Source organism: Delphinus delphis, chromosome 2 (genome assembly GCF_949987515.2).
Source record: "Delphinus delphis chromosome 2, mDelDel1.2, whole genome shotgun sequence".
NCBI lineage: Eukaryota > Metazoa > Chordata > Mammalia > Artiodactyla > Delphinidae > Delphinus > Delphinus delphis.
In genome coordinates, this window is record NC_082684.1 from 154,186,511 (window position 1) to 154,210,792 (window position 24,282).

Consider the following 24,282-nt stretch of genomic DNA (forward strand, 5'->3'; position numbering starts at 1 on the left):
TTTAGTCTTTAGATTTGTTGTCAAGGGTCTTCATCACAAGTAGAAATATGATGGTCATATGTACTTGGCCACATAATCCTGCCCTAGATGCTTCTAGAAGATTTTGAGAAAACGAACAATATGCTTCCCGCTCTTGTCTGCCCTCGTCGGCTTTGTTTTGTTATTAAATCTTTACTAGGAGGCAAAGCTCCCATAATTAAAAACCAAACAAAAAAATCTATATGCAGAACTTGATTGCCAGCCGGGCAAAAGAAAATGTTTAAAGCGAAGTAAGATGCTGGAGATTGTCTGTGGTTGGAAGGAAGAATTGCTCAGCACTCCCCCACCTCCCTTCCCTAAATGCCCCTTATTCCCCTCACCTTATCTGTCCCTCAGTGATGCTACCAGAAGCAGCAGTGGGGGAGGGGAAAGGAGCATCCGAATCTGGCGACAGAGACAGAGACGGCAGGATGGTGCAAAGATATCTCTTCCTCTTCCAACTTGGATGCCTAAGACCTATTTGTGACACTTCAGGGACAATGAAAAATGTAAATATGGCTGTTTACTTATTGTTCTCATAGACATAAAGGAGTGTTTCTACTAATACACCAAGTAATCATAAAATAACTAAACTAATGGAAAATGGGAAGGCTAGAGGCGACCGTGAGGATGTATAGTAATGTTTTAATAAAAAGAATAAACCCAAGTTCCTGAGTAAAAGGATCCAGAGCTAGCAGGTGACCTTGAAAGGTAACATAGGATTTTGAGAGCCATGGTTATTAAAACCCTATAAACATTTGCTTCAGTGCATGGTGAGAAAAAAAAAAATCTTAATGCAAACCTTAAAAACAATATTTAATAACTTCCCATATAAAGACACAAACACCACCATAGAATTTATTCTCACTTTATTAACAACGTGGCTTACAATTTTTTTCAAGTAAAAAGGGTTTTTCATTTAGAATAAAAATTAAAATATAACTCTGATATAGATTTTCATTTATTTACATGAAAACATATATACAGAATACAATCTTACAGCAAACCACAACATGCCCTTTGTCCTGCAAATATCGAAAGTAAAAACACCAACTTTTCCCTTTTATGCACCAAAACATACACAAGATATGAATCAAATTCCAATACAAACTATTCAAACTGGAATGCAAAGCAGTAAGAGGGCTTTCGTCACAACTAGGGGTAGTTTATGCTTCTAGATATCATGCTGGTTCCCATTTTGAACAACAAATGAGATGATTTTTTTTCTGTCATTTAAAAACTTTTGTCTCCGATTGCCCATCGTAAAGTGATTTTCAGCAAACGTTTGTTAGGACTTTACTTTTTCTTCAACACATCTCTTCGGTCCACATGAAGTACCCACTCTGCCTGGTGATGTAGGTCTTGGCCTACCGGGACTCCCTGGTATCCTAGCCTTTTTTTAAACAAAACCAAGAAAGTGGAAAGTCTGCAGCTCAGGAAATTGTTTTATTACTGTACATCTAAACCAGAGATTCTTTTCTTAACCAAAGCCCAAGGCAGCATCATGTGTCAACACTTAGAATTCTTAGGTGAATTAGGTGGGTCTAAAATAGAACAGTTGGATCTTACCACATCGTGTCTGGGATACATATCAATCAACTCTAGTGATAAAAGCTATGAGAGTCGCCCAACGTAGAAACTCAACTAAGTTGGAGTAAAGCAATTTCCAGAAAACTCTTTAACAGAAAAAAACAAGTGAAGGAAAAAGAGAATCATTACAGTGTAATCGTTGCCAATAGAGCCTCCCTTGCTATTTACTTACTGCACCAGAGAGACACGGGCAGTATGTATGTCTCCCCAACGATTACTTTTCCCTCAAAAACTACAGATACCTTAAAATTTACTAGTTTTCCCTTCAAATAATTGCACGCTTAGCCACAGCTTTCTAAAGACACAATAGTGTAGGACTTGGAGCCTAGACTCACCATCTTAACCAAAAAAGCAACCATGATGCTCAAACCACAAAGACTTAACACTACTGTTTTTATAGTTCTATCTACAGAAATAAATGCAAACGGGTGCTCGACAAAAGAAGTATGAAACCCCTAACGCTTCCAAAAAGAAGGGAGAACAGCCCTTAGAAAGGGGCGTTTGGTTTAAGATAAAAGGCAAATCTCAGAACTTGCCTGATAACAACACTCAAGATTCTGTGACACAAATTAAGGAAACTAAGACCAGTCTTCAAAGGCTGATCAAAATCAACCTTCCAGAGACTTCAGTGTGGGGCAAAGGGGGCAGTGTGAAAGGCCTGAGTCATTTTAATTTACTGAGGAACGAATCAAAGCAAACACAAGAAGTCATCTTTCAAATATGATCAAATAAGGCGACGCAACCTAATAGCTGTACAGCTCAAGCACTCTGAGTCATCAAACTTTGATCAAATGAACCTAATTTTAAAAGTGATGGATTTCTCCACGCTGTGCAACTCTGTGGTGAAGGAAACTGGGGTTTTGCTGTTGTTATTTTTCTTTTTAAAGCCAAGAAGTTCTTCCGGAATGGTGGCCTTTCTATGTTTCTAGTTTTGTGGACAGGATATTTTCCTCACACAGGACAAAAACAGTGAAGAGGTCAGAGGTCGATACAAGCTCCATTAGTTTTAGGGTGGGACTCAGTGATGGACTCTCAGCCTTAGAGATGAGGTGGCATTTCTGCTTTTCAAGTGATACACACCGTACATACAGACTGCAGGGTCTGCTCGGCCGGGAAGGGGAACACAGTTCTCGGGCCGTTCCCAGAGGTAATAAGCAGCCCGGTGTATGCCGGACGTAGGTACACAGGGCAGAGGACTCTGACCCCAAAGCGCTGTCAGAGAGACAGTGGGGAGACGGGAGCATCTGGGGATGAAGAGGGGAGGGGGCATTGCCAGCTGGAGTGTTTCAACCAAGAAACGTTTATCTTAGGGGCTGGGGTGCATTGCGGGCTACAGGTGTGAGAGCAACTCTTCCCGCCATAAGGGACGAAGACAGAGTAATGACACTGTAAAATGTTCCTTGAAAACTGGTCCTTTCTCTAAGGCAGAAGCTGGTGAGAGGTGAATCCTACAGAGAAATGAACACCACCTGACACTTCCGCAGCCCAAGTCCTGCTGATGTGAAGAAGCACAGACCCCCATCACAGAAGTCCCCAAAGAATCTGAACTGAAGGGCAACGCTGGCAACACTCAGAGCGAAAGCATCTTCCTGCCCCTAAAATGTTTCCTGGCTCGCGGCAGGGCAGGGAGACGGCATGCAGACAGCCTTTAGGACGCTTGCCCCAGAGCCAGGTGTCCTCTGCCTCGACCGCAGCCGTCTCCCCGCCAGGCACACGCAGAGCGCATGTGGTTGACAGGGCGGATCCCACAAAGAGACCGAGCACAAGGAGAGTTCTGGGCATCTGGTCCCTTGGGAAGAGGATGCCTCCCGAGCAATGGTGGCCGCGTCTCCCCTGGGCTGCCGGGCGGGAGGCCTCCAGTTCCTCTCGGTGGGCCCCAGGGACTCCCCCTACGCCCCGGAGATCCACTTATTCCCATGCAGCACCCTCTCCTCTGGGCCATTCCTGGAACGGGCACGAGAAGGTGCCATGCATTCTGAAAGGAGGCTGCAGCCCTCACATCCCTTCATTCCCGTCCCACATGCAACGGGAAGAACTCAGCTCAAAAAGGCCACAGTGAAGGATCACAGACGTGTCAGCAACGGGAAAATGCCCCACACCATGGAAAGGATGCCCTTTCCAACTGGTTGACAGCGTTCAACTCCACGGGACTGAGCGTTTAAGGCCAAAAGCACACGGCTGAGGAGGCAGCGGTGGGGAACCGAAGAGAGAAACGGGACCGCAGGCCAGGCTGGGGTCCTCACGGACGCTGCCCGTCTGCACAGGCCAGGCACTGGGCCTCCCAGCAGAGGCAACCGGGCAAGCCCAGTGCCGAACGTTTAAACTTGACTTAGCATCAGCTACAGGGGCGACCACAGTCTCGACCACTAAATGTATGTTTTCTCTTTTCATCGGTAACGGTGACAGAACGTTGACAAAGGTTAGCCTTAGTGACGGAGCCTCTCGAAATCTGACAGGTAACCAGCCCTCACGTGGCAGGAACATGAACAGCTCGTCAGCCAGCCCAGGATATTCTGCCTGGAACTGCTGGCACTGTCGCCAAAGAGAAGAGGTCAAGGTAACCACGCTCCCAGAGGAAGAGGAGGGTGTGCAGGACCCGCTCTTCCTGGGCAACGTGGAGCCTGAGCTCCCTCACACAAGTTTAAAAAGGCATCTGGGCAACAACCAGCACAGAATACAGTGGTCCGTTTGGGCTTCAAAGAATATACTGGATCCGTCCAGGGCGCACACAGACGAAGCACCTGGTACAAAAGACCAGCTGGTCCCCGGAGCCACGCATCTCTCTACAAATGACTAGACCCACTTAATGAAAACAGCCAAGAAATGTCCTAAGCAAACCAGAGCCGGAGTGAGCTGCAGGAATTACACACTCTTCTTTTTCTCGCTTTGGCCAACGTGGACTCTTCCCTGACAGCAGGAGCAGGATAGGGACAGGGGCACATGTGTCAGTGCCACACGCCTAAGAGTTCAAACCTGTTACTCTACCGGAAGGAGGTCCAGGGTGATTCAAAGTCAGCCCAGATGACGGGGTCAGTCAATGGCCGAGCCAGCAGAACGTGGGGCTGCCTCCAGGGCCAGGGCCCCTCGTCACCCTGTGGTAGAGGCGTGTGCCGGGGCAGGGGTGACTGGGCAGGGCGGGGCTTGGAGAGAACCTCCTCGGGAGACCCAGTACAGTGTCCCTCTAAGGGAAGGCGCTGTTGGATCAACAGCTTCCCTCGGGTCTTTTCTCCACTCTTGTCCTCTGGAATGAAGTTCTGCCTTCAATACACAATTCAAGATGCCCCAGAGGCTAGAGGAGACCCTTCCTGACCTGGTCACAGTTAAATGAGCACATCGGAGGTTCTGTACAAGGCTGCAAGCACACCTCCTCCCTGCAGACTTCCTGGATGCCCATCTCCCTGTCATGACACCCGGCCTTCCTTCTCTGCCCAGACTTCCTGAAGTCTCCTCCGACAGGCGGAGTCGCTCCTTTGCTAACCGCCATCCTGAAACATCGCCTAGAGCTGTGCGTGAGAAATGAGTCACCACCAGATCAAACTGCAGTGACAGCTCCACGCGTGTCGACCTGAAAGAAGCATCTATGGACGTGCCTGGGAACAATGACACTAAAGCCGTCTGCAAGGCCTCCTCCTGGGTCACAACCTAAAAGACATCACTTGCGTCTTAGTTTTCAAAGAAGTGTGGGCCTTGGTTTGGGAAACCTTGTTCCGAGGAAGCTGCCTGGTTTGGGGTGGGAAAAAGGCGGGGGCGTGGTCTGCAGAGATGCACGTCCACATCTGCAGGGTATGAGCTGAAATTCACACCCTCCGGGAGCCACTGCTGCGGGGCCCGGGGTGCTTTGGAAACATGGAAACCTCGAGCAGGCTGGTGGGCAGAGGAGGCCCTCGCGCTTCTCGCCTTGTGGGGACACAGCATGTGCACCGCCTCACACGTCCCGGGAAAACGGAAGTTCCAGTCCCGGAAACCTTTCGAGACATGAGGCGCTGCGTCACCGGGACAGCGGGCGGAGTGGGTGGGGTCAGTTGGCGTACTGGGCATAGAAGGCCACCTTGACCCTCTCGATCTGATGGCATAGCTTGATGGCGGGCCCCAGCTTCAGCTCCATGCACTCCTGCACTGTGGGGAGCGTCAGCAACAGGAGCGCCTGGCCGTCGATATCCTGCCAGGAGACAAAGCCGGGTTAGAGCCCAGGCGGGACAAGGTGCACGGGGGTAGGGGGTGGGGAACACGTGAGCCACGGCGGGCTTCATGCCAGGCCCAGGGCATGGGGGCGGCTCTCGTTCCGTCTGAGCCTGCAGAGAGCGGGCCGAGACGGCGACTTGGCTTGATGACTGCCTGATCTCGCGGCTAATGAAATCTTTCTGCTGAGATAACACTGGCTGCTGTGAAATTCACCAGCCTGGGCTGGAGGGGATGAAGAGCTGGACTGGGCTCTCCCTAAGCCCATCGCCTCTTGCTGGTAAGCCCCAGGCCCCCAGATCCATCCTTCCTGGGCTTTGGTGTCCTCCCTCTGCTCTGCTGTGACTACCTAAGCCCTGGAAAGGGCTCTCCAGGAACAAGAGAAACGTTCTCTCTTCCCTGCCAAGCCCTGACAGCTTACCATCAGAAGGGGTGAGAAGATGCCACAGCACGATCTTCCACAGAGGGGGGCACATGTACTTGGATTTACAAGCTGTGCCACCCAGAATGAGGGGTCTGAGGTCTACTCCCTGTGCTATCTTACTTAGCCCTTCTGCATCCATACCCAGGGGTCCCCACGATGGAGATATTCACTCAATCACCGTGAAACTGCATTCACTGTAGAAAGAAAGGGCACGAAGGCTCAGCCCAAGGCTTTACGATCACCCCAGTGGGCTTTGCCTCTCACCAGCTTGCTTCCTGTAAGAATCGGGTTTATTTATCTAGACATCGTTTGATTGGGTTACTGAGTGTCAGGGCAACCCCTTTTCCTGTTCACCCAGGCTTCATGTTCTGGAGGAAATAAACGAGGGCCCAAGAGCCTGCAGGCCCGAGGTAATGATAAAGGTCGTGGTGGAACAGGCGCAGACCCTGAAGCCGGCACACGCACCAGGCTCTCCGCCACGCGGAGAAGCAGTGCCCCAGGGCTGCCGTGAGCCACAGAGACGCGGCAGCCCCACCATCGACGCAGGCACGCATCTCAGAGACCACGTGTCGGTGAGTTTCACACAGGCAGCTTTTTTTCTCAAACTAACGGTTTATTTAGCTGTCTTGACAGCAACTAAAGCAAAAAACCCCAAAATGGGTATAACTGTTAGCCTTGCCTTCGAAGACTAATGTTAAGGATGAACAACATCATTTATTTGATAGGTTTTGAAAGCCACCTTGATGCACTATTATCCCCTAAGACGTATGGAAGCCATAAAGAACTTAAAAAGCATCAATGCAAATGCCAGTTATTATTGTTAAATTATGGACAAGCACTGGCTGTGATGTGTGCGACTGTAAGCCACGTCTCAACCAAGACTCAAACTTGACCTCGTCAAACCACAAAGTGAGCAGAGCGGCCTTGAGTAGGCCCTGAAAGCAGGAGACAAGCTCATAAAACTGTCAATGAATTTCTGATGCTGTATCTTTTTTCCCTTTACATGTGCCTTTACACGCTATTTTACATTCTTTTCACATGCTACCTATAAGACCACGAAGCAAATAATGGTACCCCGTGGCCTGGGGCCTGTTAGCTGAGTCCACTTTCAGAGCCAAATCCACATATATTCTATTGAAACTAGACCTGGAGAGTGCAGGCCAGCAACACTGGCTGATCTAATTAAGATCACATAGCTGGTGAGAGACAGCGGTGGAACTACAATCATGGTTTTCTGAAATTCAGCTTTGGGGGGAAAGTTGTAGCTTAGCTCTTCACATCTGCACCAGGTTGTGATGGCTATCCTTGGACACACAGATTAATTACAATTGAAAATCACCCCTTAAATATTTGTGTAACTCTCCACAGTCAGTTTCAGTGAAGGTGGCTGCCATATGCCTGCACCACACTGAGTGGAGGATGTCACTGATTTAATCACTCAGTGGGCATTTATTGAGCACCTACTAGGTGCCAGGCACTCTGAAGGCCTCTGGGTGCATCACACTGAACAAAACAAAGACTCCTGCCCTGGAGACGCCAGGAATCTTAAGGGAGGTAGACAAATAAGCAGACCCCTATGACATAGGGAACTTAATGTGTGGACGTAGTGCTACAGACCCCATCAGGCCAGGCTACAGAGCCGAGCTTACAGGAGTCAAGGAAGGCTTCAGAGACTGGACGATGAGGTACTCAGACCTAGGGCACCAGTGGGAAGTATTAAGGTGAGGATGGACTCAGAGAACACAAGTGGTTCATCAGTGCATGGAATTCAAGGGGCGCAGGGAGACACTGAAGGCAGAATTGAGATGGGCCCAGACAGGAACTGGGGACTTATTCTGGAGATGTGTGATAAATAGTCACTGAAGGACGTTAAGCAGATAAGTGACTTTATCAGGTGCGTCTGCAACCTAATATTGGCCACAGGGTATCAGAATGAATTAGGCGGTAGGGTGGGGAAGGGATGAGAGGCTGAAGGCAAGGACCTTTATTAGGAGGTGGCAACCTGAGTCTGCTGAGAGAGCGCGTTGGCCAGAACTCGGCTGCTTCCCGTCGGATGCATTAAAGTTTACTGTAAAGCAGATAAACCAACCACAAACCGGGGGGAAAAAGCCTGCTACGTAAACAACTGACAAAGGATGGCAGCAGTATCCAGAACACAGAAGGCGCTACTACAAATCAATAAAAAGAAGATGAACTTTTTTTTTAAATTAGGCAAAAACCACGAGTAGGTATTTCACAGATGAAACAAAAATGGTGAAAAATTGAAGAAAAGATGCTTAACCTTATCAGGAATCAGGGAAGTGCAAATTAAGCCCACACGACAATATAATTCTATACCCACAAAAGTTAAGAAGTCTGACAATATTAAGTGTTGACACAGAAGCTTCTGCATGACGAGTAGAAAGGCACCTTCATATGCTAGTCTGGGAAACATTTTGGAAATCAAACAAGAGCACGATAAACACAAAATTCAGAGTAGCATTAACCACCAGTGGAAATAAAGGGGAGTGTGAGAGGGAGGCTGGCCTTGGTACATGCAGCCATGTTGCAGAGTTCCTGATTCTTCCTTGGCTTAGTGGCTTCCATGGGTGTCCCTTTTATTAATAGGCCCCATATGTACAAACAGTACACATACTCTTCTGTAGGCACAGACTAGTTCTCAATCAAAGCATTTCAGTGCATCTGCATCTCTGATGTGAATCGGTATTTCTCACTGGTTTTCTTTCTGAAGTGAAAGTTTCTACACTTTCCTGACACACCACAGCCAAGGAAAGAGAAGGAATGCCCTCCTAAATTCATGGATCTTAATTTTGGGGGAGGTGTTATAAGCCTTTTAAAGCTGTTTTCATGTCTTTGCCAAATATTTATTAAATTTTTCACATGTCAGACCCCAAAGGAGATGTGGGAGATACAAAATGAGTGAGACTCGGCTTCCGCCTTCTGCAGCGGGGAGCAGAAACACCTGCGCAAGTAGCTACCAACAGCAAATTTGGAAAGATACCCAGAGCCAGAGATGGGCCCTGGGACACTCGCCCCGGCTGGGGGAGCCAGGGTGGCCTCACGTTTGATTGACTGCCTTGCGATAAGGCAAATCAATGTAGGCATGGGGTTTTGTTTTCCCCTGCTCTATCCTCAGCACCTAGAAAAATGCCTGCCGGGCACATAATAGGTGCTCATTAAACATTTGCTGAATAAATAAATGGGAAGAATTGGCCTCGGTAAACTTAAAGGTCAACAGAAGGGTAAAAGAAAAGGGTAAAAGATGGAGAAAAGGAGGTGAGGAGCAAGACAGGGGTGGGGATTAAGAGCCCCCAAATAGGCAATATTTTGAAATAACTATAAACGTAATATAACCTTTAAAAATTGTGAATCACTAGTTGTACACCTGACACTTATACAATATTGTGCGTCAACTGTACCTCAATAAAAGTTTTTTTTTTTTTTTTTTTTTTTAAATAAAGGAGAGGGTAAGAGAGAATCTGGAAGGTGAACAGAAGTGGAGGAGAAAGAATAGGGTATTCTTGGGCTACCGTAGTCTGTTCCGGCTGCTATAAAAGAACACCATGGGATGGGATGGTAGCTTATAAACAACCAACATGGATTTCTCACAGTTCTGGAGGCTGCAATTCTAAGATCAAGTAGATTCAGTGGGGTGTCTGGTGAGGACCTGCTTCCAGGTTCATAGACATCTCGCTGTGTCCTCACAGCAGGGAGGAAGCTGTCTAAGGTCTCTTTTTTTTTGCGGTACGCGGGCCTCTCACTGTTGTGGCCTCTCCCGTTGTGGAGCACAGGCTCCGGACGCGCAGGCTCAGCAGCCATGGCTCACGGGCCCAGCCGCTCCGCGGCACATGGGATCCTCCTGGACCGGGGCACGAACCCACGTCCCCCGCATCGGCAGGCGGACTCCCAACCACTGCGCCACCAGGGAAGCCCTGAGGTCTCTTTTTTAAGGACACTGATCCCATCGTGAGGGCCTCACCCTCATGACCTCCCAAAAGACTCACCTCCAAATACCATCACACTGGGGGTTAGGATTTCTACATATGGGTTTTGGGGGAGACATAGACATTCAGTCTATAGCACAGACACCACAAGCAGTGTCATGAGGCTCCTGCAGGGCGAGCTGTGCCGTCTGTCGGGTGAGCTGGAATGTACCAGAATGCACCCCCCCCCAGTGCTTCCTGCGAGGTGCCTCAAGCAGGCTGACAGGGACCAAGAGTAGCTCCTTTAAGTCAAGTCCTCAGCTCCCGAGGGCGCCCTACTCTCTTATGGGAAGAAATGAGGACGATGACAGGGAACTGACTGAGCGGCATATAGCCTCAGAATAAAAACTCACATCCGGTGGTGAGGGGGTCTCCAAATCCCCAAACAGAAACTCAGAGATGGTCCTTCAGCTTGTCTTTTCCAGGGCAGAGAGTGGGAGTAAACGCAGTGTTTATGGAGCTTTGAGGACCATGGATTCCTTCCCATACGGCCCAAGTGCTGACCCTGGGGGATCCACAGCGCCTTAAATCAACCATGAAGACACGCCGGTTTACATACGCACAGAGTCTGATCCACTTCCATAAATGACTCCCCGAACTCTGACCTCCTGCCTGTGGGGACAAATGTGCTTGGTCCCGCGGTCCTATAATTGATTGTGCAGTCAGCACCAGGCTGGCTGCTGCTATCAAATTCCAAGCTCATCGGAAGAGTGACATGACTTCGAGAAACACAAGACGCGTTTCCAAGTGTGTGGCGCAGCGTTCAGAAGCGCACAACGGACACGCAAGGATTCCCAAAATGATGAGGTGTCGTAAAATATGCCTGAGATAAAGTGGGGCCTCAAGATTAAGTGCGAAAACTGCCAGATTACTTTTACAAAGTTGGATAAGGAATCTGGGCTCTTTCCCAGGACACTTTTTGGGAAAACACATTGTTTGGACAGGTAGCATGACTGACTACCAGGCACGCGGACCACGCGTGCCCTGCTCTCCAACCTCGCAGCCAGCAGCTGCGCCGGGGACCTCAGCTGTAAGCCCACCTCCCTCACCTTCCTGAAAAGACCCCTCGTGTGTGCTCTGGCTCAGCTGACCCGGCCTCACTCCCGCAGTCGGCATCGCCTTCTACGGCCCGATTCTAGGCTATATCTTCCCAGATTTCTCTGCCTACAGCTGCGTCCTCTCCTGCACCGAGGATGACACTGTTTCAGTCTCTTATGTGCTGCTGCCAGCTGCTGATGTGTCTGTTGTCCCCAGTCGATCGGGAGCATTTAGAATTGCAAGCATCTTACCCACCTTTGTCTTCAGGCAGCTTTTAATAGAGTGCCTTGCACATAGGTTATCTGTAAATTTTTGTTGAGTTGAGGAGCAATCTTACACATCATCGGCTAACAGGAAATCAAGGGCTTTCTCAGTGATTCACCTCCTCCGACTTGGAGAAACCTGAGCATCAGAAGGTCGTGACCTCCCATCCCACGCCCACAGTGCCCAGCACCACGCCAGCACACATGTAGGTGCTCGGATGACGGCTGATCCTTGCAAGAGCGATGGGAGATTTAGAAATGGCACTTAAGGCAAGGAGAACACAGGCTGGGGCATCTGTGAGCTTCCTCAAATTTCCTAGAACTGGGGTTCCTGGCATGGAGAACTAATCTGCCCTTTATTACGATGGATATATTTCAGCCCTCTGTCTTGGAAACTCTGGATAAGAATGCTAAAATGGATACAGCTCAGGGGTACTCAGCATTTTTACAAAGGCAGAGAGGTATTTGTCTGTCAGATGCCAGGCTGGCAATCTAAAAATGTGGTTTAACTAGAAATAAGAATGGTGTATTTAAAGGGAGAGTTAAACAAAATTAGCAAGAAAATTCCACCTGCTGATTGCATCATTAGGTTTTTTTTTTTTTTAAATCTATGAAGGTATGCAAGTTATAGAAGGACCAGCAAACTGTAGTTTGAGTTCTGCAGAATTATCTTAGCAAATGAGTTGGGAGAAATAATGCGTTAAATTCCAGCTACTGGAGTGAAGTCATGCAAGTCACCACTGTAAGGAGTGAAAAACTGAGGGGGCGGGGGGACCCCCCCCCCTTATAATCCCTCTCATCGTAGCTTTTGTTTTGGTTCCAAAGAAGTTATTTTTTTCATTGATCATGTAGTTACAGACCTCACAGTTGATTTAATTTTTAGAAATATGCTCCCATATAATTCAGAATGGCTGGCAAATCACTTGTTCTGTTAAATACAGAATTACCATAAATGGACTACTCATTTTTAAGAAATGAAATAAGATAAAATACAGAACATAAAAGTTATACTTAGTACATGGGAAGATCACATTTATTTTGACACAGAGGTCAGTTTAGGAGTTGGTGGTTCCTTAGAGGGGATATTCAGGGCTTACAGAAGTAGAAAGAGGAGGGAATTAGTCTAAATGTGGATTACACCTGAAGCATCCTGGAATTTCTTCATTAAAAGTAAACCACTAGGGCTTCCCTGGTGGCGCAGTGGTTGAGAGTCTGCCTGCCGATGCAGGGGACACGGGTTCATGCCCCAGCCCGGGAAGATCCCACATGCCGCGGAGCGGCTGGGCCCGTGAGCCGTGGCCGCTGAGCCTGCGCTCCGCAACGGAAGAGGCCACAGCAGTGAGAGGCCCGTGTACGGTGAGAAAAAAAAAAAAAGTAAACCACTAATTTGGGTAGTTTGCTTATTGCATGGCTCTGATTCACAAAAGGTGAATGAATAGGCAAAATTTTATTTAAGACTTTCCTGCTTTTTATAGACGTGTGGAGTTTCCCTGTATAATGTACATATTTGCAACATGAAATTATAGAGTATAGATTTTTTAAGCAGTTACTATAACATTTCAGAGTTAAAAAGCATATATTCTGGTAATGGGAAGTTTATAATTTTTCTAAATGCTCCATGATTACGGTAGTCTCTGAATTTATGACTCAGAATCCAGGGAGTGAAGGCACGTAGCTGTGGCTCCACGCGCTGTGATTTCTCTCACATGCTGGTGGATAAACCCCCAGCTCCTCCTCATTCATCTAAAAACTCATACGACGCCTGGAGTGACCCACTGGAGGCCCCATCAAATCAGAGCTGTGGTGTTTGGCCTCAAAGGTGATAGAACAAATTAGTAATTAAAGGTCTGGTTGAACAAAATACACGCTCAGGTGCCCACGGACTTCAGGTAGCCCCGCCGGGAACAGCCTTTTACTGTGACAGATGAAACGGTCTAACATAGAACTTTAAATAGAAATAAGGCTATAATCGATTAAATTCTACCTATTTTTCTCTCTTATGAGAGAAATAAGTAGGTATGTAAGGCCAAGCTTCTAGGTGATGTGAGCAGATGCCCCTTGTTGATCCTAGAAGTGGCCGAGTGTCGGGAATGTTTCCTTCTTAGATGCCTTGGCTTGGGAAGGCACGAAACTTCCCGAGATGTTGTTATAAACAGGGATTAAAATCCAATTAAGGATGATTCAGTATAAGTAGTATTTTAGCCTTTTTCACAAATCAGCTTTGTCTTCACCTTCTTGCTTATTACCAGATATTTATATTTATTATATATATTTATATATATTTATATTTATTGTCTGCCCTTCACAGCACAAATAGCGTCTGTTCTTTGTCCCACGAGAGGCCCAACTGGAAAGCATCTGTCAGTTCAAAGTGGCACGTGAGTCTCAAAACAAGCCCTGAGACTAACACAGACCGATACCTTCTGTATCTGCCTCGTGGATACTGCAAGGTCTGTACCAGACACTCAGTGGGTGCAGACTGAATGAACCTAGGACCGGCTGGAACACGTGTTAAATCCGTGTCATCAGCACTCGTCCTGTATACAAATGCGACGCTGTTTTCGAGGTGCTGCTAGTAATAAATACCAGACCGGAAACATGCTGCATCGGGCCATGTGCTTTAAGCAGGGTTTCAACCTTCTGCTCTGTTCTTGTTTGCAAGACCGAGATGCAGTTTCTCAACAAGCCCCAAATCATGTGAGTCCTCACGTTTCTCACAATTCTCTTTCTTTCCTGTTTGTGTGTTTAAATGAAGGGACATGCTCATTACCACGTTCTTTACGGACAAGGAACCTTTTTCTTTTTGTCTGCTTTTAAGTGTCGCCCAGAGAGGAAGCGCAGCTTGTCAGACAGCGAGGAGGTGGCCTGGCCTTCCAGCCACCATTCACTCGTTCGGTGCACTTACTGGGTGTCTACAGAAGACGCTACTATTCCATCAGTGGAAACCTTGGGAACACTGAGAACTCCCCTCTCCTGGGAGGAGCTGCGAACCACATTAATTTGCTTTTTATAATTCGTTACTGCATTTTGGTGGCCTTGGGAGAAAATCTGAGAAGTTCACTGGTTACAGGGGAAATCAGAGGCCTTTCTTGTTTTCTTAATGATTTAATGCTTGAATTACCCTCTTTCTAGACTATTGGTTTGTATAATCTAAAAAAAAAGCCAGATGGACATATATTTAATTTATGACGTGGAAAGCAGTACTTTAGTGAAATGCAAGGTTGTGAAAGACGCTTACACTGTGAAACAATGCAAGAAATGTCAATGCAACAAATTGAGCAAACATGGTAGAGCACGTGACAGGCTTCCACTTGAACTTTCATGTGAGGCCAGTGAGAAGTGTGCAAGGTGGATTATATTTAGAGTGGGGATTTATTTTCATACTAACTTAAGGGAAAATATAGATTAAAAACCCTCCTTCCTTATGGCATATCATTTCATCTGCTAGATTGAAAACTTTTAAGATATAAATTATATCAATAGTTCTCCCATTTATCCATAATTTACCGTAGTACCTAACATACCATAGGCTTTAAAATAACTTACAAAGAAAGAAGTGAAGGAAGTAAGAAAACCGTGACAAAAGCAGCATTAAATAAAGCGCAATGGCCCGAGGGCTTCTGCCTCTGGGAAGGTCAAGTAGATGTCTCCCTCTTTCTCTCGAGAAGTAAAAGCCCTGAATGTTATAAATAAGACAAACATAAGAAGACTCTGGAAGGTGGAGGAAAGAAGGCAGACCAGCCAGGGACAGTGGGACTCCAGATCTGACACGGTAGCCAGTCCTTTGAGCTTTCGTTTTTTGGCCTCCTATGTCTTTAGTGTTTCACAAGCTGGCAGCCCAGAAATGCCAACGGGCACAAATGAAAAGAGGGCCAACGGAAGCCTGTTCTCTCTACTGGAAAGGGGGAGCTGGGGAGACAAAAGCCTTTCAGACGACAACTGCTCTACCACGGGACAACGCGCACCCCACCCGCCAGCCAAGGCAGAGCTGGAAGCCCTGACCTCCAGCCAGGCCAGGCTGCATAAGACCCAGCCCTCACCAAGGGGCATCCAAGAACCCCTAGTAGAGGCCGGAGCTGCCGTCTCCACTGCACGGCCAAGGGACCCCACGGAGCTGCAGGTGGGACCGCACGTGGAGCCCGGGTGTCCTGCTCCCCTGCCCCCAGGGACGAGGAAGCCCCCCACCCCCTGCCGAGGCCAAGCCCCAGGAAGCCAGCTGACACAGAAGACCCGGAGGCTCAGAACCAGAAGAGCTGCTGCGCAGCGGAACCCCGTACCTGCTCCTGAAATATTTTGGCCAGGGGGGCACAGTCCGTCAGCTTGATGAACCTCACCACGTCTGTCACCGACCACTCCAAGGGGTTGCTCTCCAGGACCAGCCTCTCCTCCTCCTCTTGCTTCACCGCCTGCAGAGGGAAGGGAAGCAGGAGGCTGTTTTCTCACTTCCCGGATGGCAGGACCCTCTCTGAACCCTGAGGGCTGGAGCCGGGCTTTCTGGACCACTCGCGGCCTCCTCACGAGGCACCTGGACAGGTGCAGAGGCGACCGGTATCCAGGGATGCTCTTAGCAACTCGTCTGGGTTATGACTTTGCTCCAAAGACTTGTGTATCTTTAGAGGTTAAAAAAAAAGGCACAGTGATGGCCGCTGTTGACCCCCAAGTTCAGGAGCTCTGGGGCTGAGTGCGGGATCTCTGGTCGAGGAGGAGACAGGGCAGGAGCCGGTGTAGGCGCGCGAGGCCGCTATGCCCCCAGTTACGTGTGTGACGCTGGTGCCAGCGACCTTCCAGCTGATCGTGCAACACGTGGGCTCAGGGGAGACCAGATACCCCGACTACACACTTTATAGCATCACAAGGTCTCCTGAGGAGGGAAAGCCTAGTGTTTAATGAGACCTTGAGGACTTATTCTGTCTGTTCTCCTGATCCCTGTGGTTTTAAAACCTTCCGGAAAAAGAGGTGCTATTACTTCTCCCAGAGCCCCATCCTGAGGTTCACCGTCCTGCTCCGTGGGATGTGGAATCACCAAGCTTTCTGCCCCTGATTTAGCAACACAGCCGGAGCAGCTGCTAGTGTTTAACTTAAACAGGGGTCCCCCAAGTGAGGTCCCGTGCTGCCCCACTGGGGACACCAGACGGGCCAGCTGAAGTGGCCTGAGCTTTACCTCCGCTGCTTCCTGGCTGGAGGCCGGGCCCCTGGGGGCCCCCTCGGCACTGGGGGTGGCCCGGGCCCTCCGGCCCCTCCGCGTCCTCTCCATGGGCGCCCGGCGCTCAGGCTCCGAGCCGCTTCTCAGGGTCACGGCCCTCCGGGGCCGGGTGGAGGGCACCTCGGCCGAGGATGTGTCCGTCTGGTCATCACGGAGCTCGGAGCCGGTCTCCTCACTCCCGGTGTCATCGTCCAGGGCGTCCGCATCCTCCTCTTCACTTTCCTAGGAGGACGGAAGATGCACTGAGGCAGTGGGGAAGGGGGCCTCCGGGAAGGCAGGGGAGGGGGCCTCGGGAAGGCGGGGGAGGGGGCCCGCAACTCCACCTCAGACCCTCTCCTGCCCAGGTGCCGGTACCACCCTCCCGCTGAGATGTGTCCAAGGAGGCCTCGGAAGATGGATCCCATGGTCCCACCCCGGGTCCCACCTGCAGCCCCTTCCCAGCCCAGACGCTGCAATGTTAAGTCTGCGTTCGACAACGAAGGAGGGGGTTCTGGCGGTTCACGATTCTCACCATTTAGCATCAAACTTCGACCTGGCCTTGGCTGTGAAGCCAGGGCGGCGCTTCCCGATCGAATGTGGGAAGCTTCCGAGCAGAACGTACCTCCCCGGAGCCTGCGGCAAAGCCCACGGCAGAGGACCTCCGTTTCTTCTGCACAAAAATGGATTTTCGTCGTTTCCTGCGTCTGGCCGGTTTAGGGTGTCCGCTTTCAGCACTGCTTTCTCCAATCGGGGGCTTAATGATCTTCTTCCTCTTCCCGTAATAATAAGCTACAGGGAGAGAGATGATGAGATTACAAACTTCATTAAAAGGTTACACTCACGGGCATGCATGGATGGGGAGGATAGAGACAGGAGCAAGGCAGAGGGAGGAGAGAAGGAAAACTAAAGGGAGAGGGAGGGGGAAAGTGAGAGAGAGATCATTCCTTCATTTGAGACCATTGAAACTTCACATCCCGGGGCTTCCCTGGTGGGGCAGTGGTTGAGAGTCCGCCTGCCGATGTGGGGGACACGGGTTCATGCCCCGGTCCGGGAAGATCCCACATGCTGCAGAGCGGCTGCGCCCGTGAGCCATGGCCGCTGAGCCTGCACGTCCGGAGCCTGTGCTCCGCAACGGGAGAGGCCACAACAGTGAGAGGCCCGCGTACCGCAAAAAAAAAAACCCAGAAACTTCACATCCCATTTACACCTCAGGAAACAGTTCTGAGAAAACAGCTCCACAGGGGGGAAACCTGTCCCCGGTGCCCTCGTGTTTACAAGCTGTTACGGACAGAACAGTGTCACCTGCCACCCGCACAACCCCTCGCAAATTCAAATGTAGAAGCCCTAACCCCCAATGTGACTGCACCTGGAGGTGGGCCTTTAGGGAGGTGATTACAGTTAATGAGGTCATAAGGGTGAGGCCCTGACCCAACAGGACCGATATCCTGACAAGACGAGGAAGAGACACCAGGGACGCACAGAGGGAGGACCCTGTGGGGACACAGCGAGGAGGCGGCCGACTGCAAGGCAAGGAGAGAGGCCCCAGGAGAAACCAGCCCTGCTGACGCCTCGATCTGGACTTGCAGCCTCCAAAACTGGGAGGAATGAATGTCTGTTGTTTAAGCCCCACAGTCTGTGGGACTTTGCTGTGGCGGCCCGAGCAGACTGAGACAGAAGGTGAGCCAAACAAGCTTAGAGTTATTTCAGGAGTTTCTCTCTGCTGCCCTTCCTTGCCCCCAATACTGCACACAGTGGTGGCAACCACGCCCACTGGAGAAGCTCTGACAGCTGCCCCCGAGTCTGAAGCTTGAAGAATGAACAAGCACAGTGAACACCTACTGGAGGGCCCTGGTCACGAAGGATCTCCCCATCTCTCGATCTGACCAAGACCAACTGGCAAACACACAGCCCAAATTAACGGGGCACCTTCTGTCTTTTCAAATAGTGTTCCTTCCCTACTACATAACTACACACTTTATTCTTTTCTCTCAGTGGAGACTTTCATTATGTCTGAATTCAATAACAGAGTTATACGTCTGTATTACCTCCTAGAGCAATAGTTAGAAAATTATTTACCAACTTTCAATAATGATTGCTATATTTTATCATTTGAATGTATAATCAACTAACTAAAACCTATTATGGGTCCAGTTTTCAATTGTGATCAACACTGAGATGCTTCCTCATTAGCCAAAGCCTCAACTGTTCCCTATGGAACTCCCATTATTCCAGAAAAGGACCAGATGCACCAAAGGAACCTTTATCTACGGCTGGAGGCATACAAAGGAAAATGCCAAATGCAGGGCTCCTGGATGACAGTGGCTGTTTCCCACCCTGCAGTGAAGCACGTGTCCACACATCCCCACACCACTGTACCTGAGAGGAAAGTCACTCAGCCTCCACACCTCAAACTCCCTATATGCAAAATGACCGACTAGTGTAGGTTTCTTTCAGGACTAAAGCTGTCTATTTCCAGTACCTTCCACTTGAATTTGGTCCGTAAAGACGGCACTTATAAAACTGTCAAGAAACGCCATGGGGTTCTTGGGTGTGAACAAACACTTATCCATTAGTATCTGACACCTAGAGAGAACCACAAAGCAGCTCATCCTGGAGTGTGGTTGCAGCAGAGCTGGAGACATCCCCATCCCTTCCTTATTCTAGGAGAGAAACAAGTATCTACTAAGTAAACCTTAAAGAATTCTCCTGTAGCCATTCCTAGGAAAAACTATGCAAAAGGTGTTTAAACAAAAACAAACAAATAAACAAACAAACAAAAAAACAGCCCACCAACTACATGACTACATGGTCTGCGGGTAGGCCCACAGACCAACGTTCTTTTCGGATTTGCACTTACTGTATTTGGTTTTGGTGTGAATGGAGCAGTTCTCCGGGCAGTTTTCAGAAACCAGCACAGGACTGAACAAATTCGGACAGCATTCGAGCTTGGCACAAACACGGCGGCAGAAATCCGCTACTTGGTCAGATGTTCGGACGATCTTGGCCACGGCCCTGTATGTTTTGCCTCTATACCTAGAAACAAAGAAGAAAAAGTGATGGAGAGACCACACACTGACTCAGATCTATTCTGTACAGTGGATTCCAAAGCGGCCCATTCACTTTCTAAAAACAAAGCAGGTTGTGTGTGGTTTCTCTGTCATTTGTTTTCGTTGTTCCTTATGAGTTCACAAAAATATTTTTAAGAAATGCCCAGCGCCATGGGCAATGTATGTGGCGACGAGGCTAAAACAGGATTCCAGAATAAAGATTCCCAGTTGGCGTATTCTCACCGGGGTCTACGTAATTGAACACCCCTCCAGGATGCTTCTGGAATCTAGATAGTGTCACTCGTTGCTCATGACCTTTGAGAAATAAAACCTTTCTCCTCCCCAAGAAAAACCACATGAAGTCACCAACGAAAAACTAGAGACCAGATCTTCTGGAAAGCAGGTTGGATGGACTCCTGTTTTAAAAATAAGTACTACAGCCCTCACCCAAATGCCTATTTAATAATGACGTAAACCATGCTGGCTGAAAAGGTGAGCTCTTCGAAATAGTTTGAGTCACCTTTCAATACAATTTTTAAAACTATCATTGGTACAAAATAATGATAAATTTCTCAGTTGGCAACAGATCATATGTCTTTATTTACTTCACATCTCACTAAACTTAAGAGTCCACTGAAATGAGAATACATCAAAATAGCTGGGCCTATTAAACTATGTCCTTGATGTGCACCCTAATTTTCAAGTTGAAATCCTGAACGATAGTTTATTTTCCAGGAACACTGCACGTAGTGGTAGCTCTGGCTGAGAGCACTTGTGTTAATTTTTGGAAAACTAAGCAAAATTGAGAGAGAAAGAACCACCAAGGAAGGCTGCTGACCTTGTCAGTTTCCTCATCAGCAGTGTCAACCTGCTCCTTTACACAGTTGTATGCAGATCTTCCTTGACTTCCGATGGGGGTTACATCCCAATAAATCCACCTTAAGTTGAAAATATCCTAAGTCGGAAATGCATGTAATGCACCCAGCCTAGCGAACATCAGAGCTTCGCCTGGTCTACCTTAAATGTGCTCAGGACACTCACATTAACCTATGGCTGGGAAAAAGGATCCAACACAAAGCTTATATCATAATAAAGTGTTGACTATCTCGTGTAATTTACTGAATAGAGGAAGTGAAAAACAGAATGGTTGTCTGGGTCCAGAACGGTTGTTAAGAGTACCTGCTGTCCCCCCTCGTGATTGCAGGGTTGACGGGGAGCACACTTTGAAACAGTACAGGAAGGCAGCACGATGGAGGGACCAGGAAGGACTGCCTCCCTGCCGTGAACGTGGGGACCCACTCAGAGTCTCAGAGTGCACACACAGACTGTTTTAAGAGGAAGATGTTTACGGTTCAACAGATGCAGAAGGCAGCTTTCTTGGAGTTTCCATTATCTGACTAAAGGCAGAAATTTCTGAGCAGTGAGGATCGCCATAAATACCCTCTTTGGGGGTCGCTTCTCATCCTAGGGATGAACCTACCATAAATCCCCTCTTGGAGGAATTTCATGGCCTTGAAGAAGACAGAAAGGCCACTCCTGCCTGCATAACAAACTATTCCAAACTTTCTTATCTCCCAGTTTTTCTCCTAAAAACCCACTTGTCTTTCCCAAAGAAACCTATTTGTTCTTCCCCAGAGGCCTTTTCTCCCCACTCCTTTCCCCCCCACTAGGTTAGGGATGACTTAGGTATAAGCTCCAAACCCTAACTGTCCCTTTGAGTTACACATCATAGAGCACTTCTGTGTGTACATCCATTGCACCAGGAAAGAAATGGTCTTTTTTTTTTTTTTCCCTGTCTTTTGTCAGTTTAGTTTGCAGGCTCCCAGGTACTGAACCTAAGAGGGTAGATGAAGGGGTTTTCCCCCTGACATCCATAAGGAAGTGTGGGTAGCCTTCCAATAATTTCCTAGCAGCCAAAGTAGGGATTTATGTCCACGTGTGAGTGCATGTGGCAGGGTGGAGACAGACGGATGAAGATGGACAAACAAGAGTTCTGGGGAAAACGGTCTCTTCTCTTTCAGTTAAAGAGTTGAGAAAAATCAAAACGGATGTTGAGTCAAAAAGAAATACAAAGTGAAAACACCAACACTGATCCAAGCAGAATGACTTCAATTTGGCCTAAGTTCTATCATTCATCTTTCAAAATGACCCATGTCAGGACCTTTTTAAAAAATCTTGTGATGCAAGATTTACTTGTGACAGGACTACGATGACAGTGGAGAATAAGGCTCCTGTCTGTCAAGGTGAATTCACATCCTCAAATATTTAAGGAAGAATTACAAGGGGAAAAAAGATGATAACTGCAGAAATAAGGATGCGTGGCACACAGTGAGAAAAATCGCTCTTCTCATTAGCAATAAATAGTCAGAGATGGCCCCGACTTCCTTCAAAACAAAGCTTTTACTTGTAGATTCTTAATCTACAACTAGGGTCAGTGCAACACTAGTTTTCAGTCTTAAGGTACTCAACCTCAGAAATTTCTCTCTTCCTTCTTGATTCCTGTATTTCAAGTCATGGGAACTCTGTGTGATAAATGGGGTGGGCATTTATTTTATGAAAGACAACCTCTAATTCAGAACATCCTAAACTGGTCTGTGTGTGACCCAGAAACGCCACGCCCATAACCTGATGAATTTATTACACACCGAAATTCAGTCTTCTCTTCAGAAACGGGTTCACCCTCTTGCTTAACGTAACGTTTACAGCATACATTTTCACGAGAGCAAATTTCACAAATCTGAGCAAAGTAAAAATTAACACATGAACCAACAAAATCTTTCTTCAGTGAAAAGTCTCTCAGTTTGGGAATCCTTTTTCACATAAATCTCCTTGATAGTCAAATATTACATCTTACTGTTCATAAAGCATGGGCACGAATACATGCCCCCCAAAAGGTAAAATAAATGAAAACACACACAAAACTGTCATTGCTTATGAAAAAAGAAACCAAAATATCATTTCCATAGAGCTGAACGTGACTCACCTAAAAGTAAAGATTTGACTTTATCTCCTTGCTTCTGCCTAAGTGATCATGAAATCTAGTTCACTCAAAATTACATCAGGATATTTCCACTTTAAATATTCTGCATAACTGTAACAAAAGGAGACTGGGAAAATCTATTAAACCTCCGCCTGGCTTTTATAAAGGTTGTCACAAAAGCCATTCAAACAAGAGTCAACAATTTTTCCCCCTCAGGAAGATTCTATAACATGTTGGAAAACACATGTAAATGTCTCTAAAAGCATAGGACTGGATTTTTTTTTTTAATCCCCCTAAGGTATAGCCAGGTATAGCCTAAATTCCTCCTCCCGAAATTCTAAATAATGTAGGTCAATTTAGTAACTTCAATCCATCGGAAAGAAACAATGTTCTCTTCCAGAGCTGCTGAAGTGAACTACACTAGCATCCCCTTTTCCTTTAGCACAAGCTATTCCTGGTTCTGCCTTTCAGTCCATGTTGAAGACTCATTATATGATAGGCTTCTTATACACTGTTCAAACATTTCAATAATTTGTTCTAGCATAAAAGGTATGGTTGTTGGGTAAATAGGCAAAATCACTGGGGGACAACTGTAGATGACAGTGTTCGTTTTTCGTCTATTTACAGATCAACCCTTGTCAATGTCACCCCTATCCTCTCAACTAAATGGGTCTTTTCAGAAGAGGAAAAAACCAATCAGAACTCCCAGATGCTAAGTGACAGCGTTCCCAAAGCTCTACAGAGAAGAATCTCATGCCCTTTCTTACTGAGAACACTCTCTGTGGTTTTATAACTCAAGGACCACAACCAAGACAACGGAATGCCTTAAACGCAGGTCTCCGCCCTCGCTGAGTTAATTTATTCACGAAAGAAAGCATCTTAGCCTTTCAGCAAAATGGGAAGAAGTCAACTCTCTCTCCTCCCTTTTGCACCAATGAAAACATCAAAGTTATCAAGATCTAAAACGTTGTCGTTTTACATCAGAAGGAAAGAGGTGACTCAGCGTGTAGTATTATAAGGGATATTCCCGCTGACTGTAAATCTGTCATTGTTAGCAGCTGCTTTAAGATGCTACTGTGATCCAGACACTTGAAATCCAGTTCAGACACACATTTTCTCATTATAAGTTGCTGTGTAAGATTCTGCTAAGGAACGCGCTGTCATGTTTGATATAATAGGTAATAACGTTGCCTTTACGATACAGTAGGGCTGGGTTGTGCTGTGTCTGTTTTGATTGTATCAGGCTGGTTTCATAAAAGCTCTGATCAACTTGGCAATGGGAAAATGAGTGACAACAGTGCAAAATGAACTCTCCCTGTCACCCTGGGAATCCGGAATGAGTTTCTGGCTAGCTTAGGGAGCAGGGGAGATTTTAATGGAATTTAAGGTCGTTGTACTTTTACTATTTCTATATCCTTGGGTGTATTTTGGATGTACTGAATTTTACAGAAAAATTTTAAAACAAGACGTAAGAAGGGTTTCTCTCTATAAATACTTGCCCGGGTTTCCTGCCACCGCTACCAGTATGAATCGACATTGTAACAAAGTATTCTACTGTGTCTGATAATCTCCAGCTTA

General features: G+C 47.5%; 1 protein-coding gene across 5 annotated transcripts in view; it reads right to left on the reverse strand.

Moving 5' to 3' along the window:
- Window positions 1-3,757: 3,757 nt before the first annotated feature.
- The window catches only part of SFMBT2 (Scm like with four mbt domains 2), a 202,682-nt gene continuing 182,157 nt past the window's right edge, over window positions 3,758-24,282 (reverse strand). For all 5 annotated transcript variants that reach the window (XM_060006013.1, XM_060006010.1, XM_060006012.1 and 2 more), the window contains 5 exons: window positions 19,535-19,710; window positions 17,300-17,466; window positions 16,657-16,920; window positions 15,773-15,901; window positions 3,758-5,767 (listed from right to left, as the gene is read on the reverse strand). In XM_060006013.1, coding sequence (XP_059861996.1) covers window positions 5,627-5,767; window positions 15,773-15,901; window positions 16,657-16,920; window positions 17,300-17,466; window positions 19,535-19,710 — 877 coding nt within the window. In that variant the 3' untranslated portion in view covers window positions 3,758-5,626. The remainder of the gene's footprint in view (window positions 5,768-15,772; window positions 15,902-16,656; window positions 16,921-17,299; window positions 17,467-19,534; window positions 19,711-24,282) is intronic.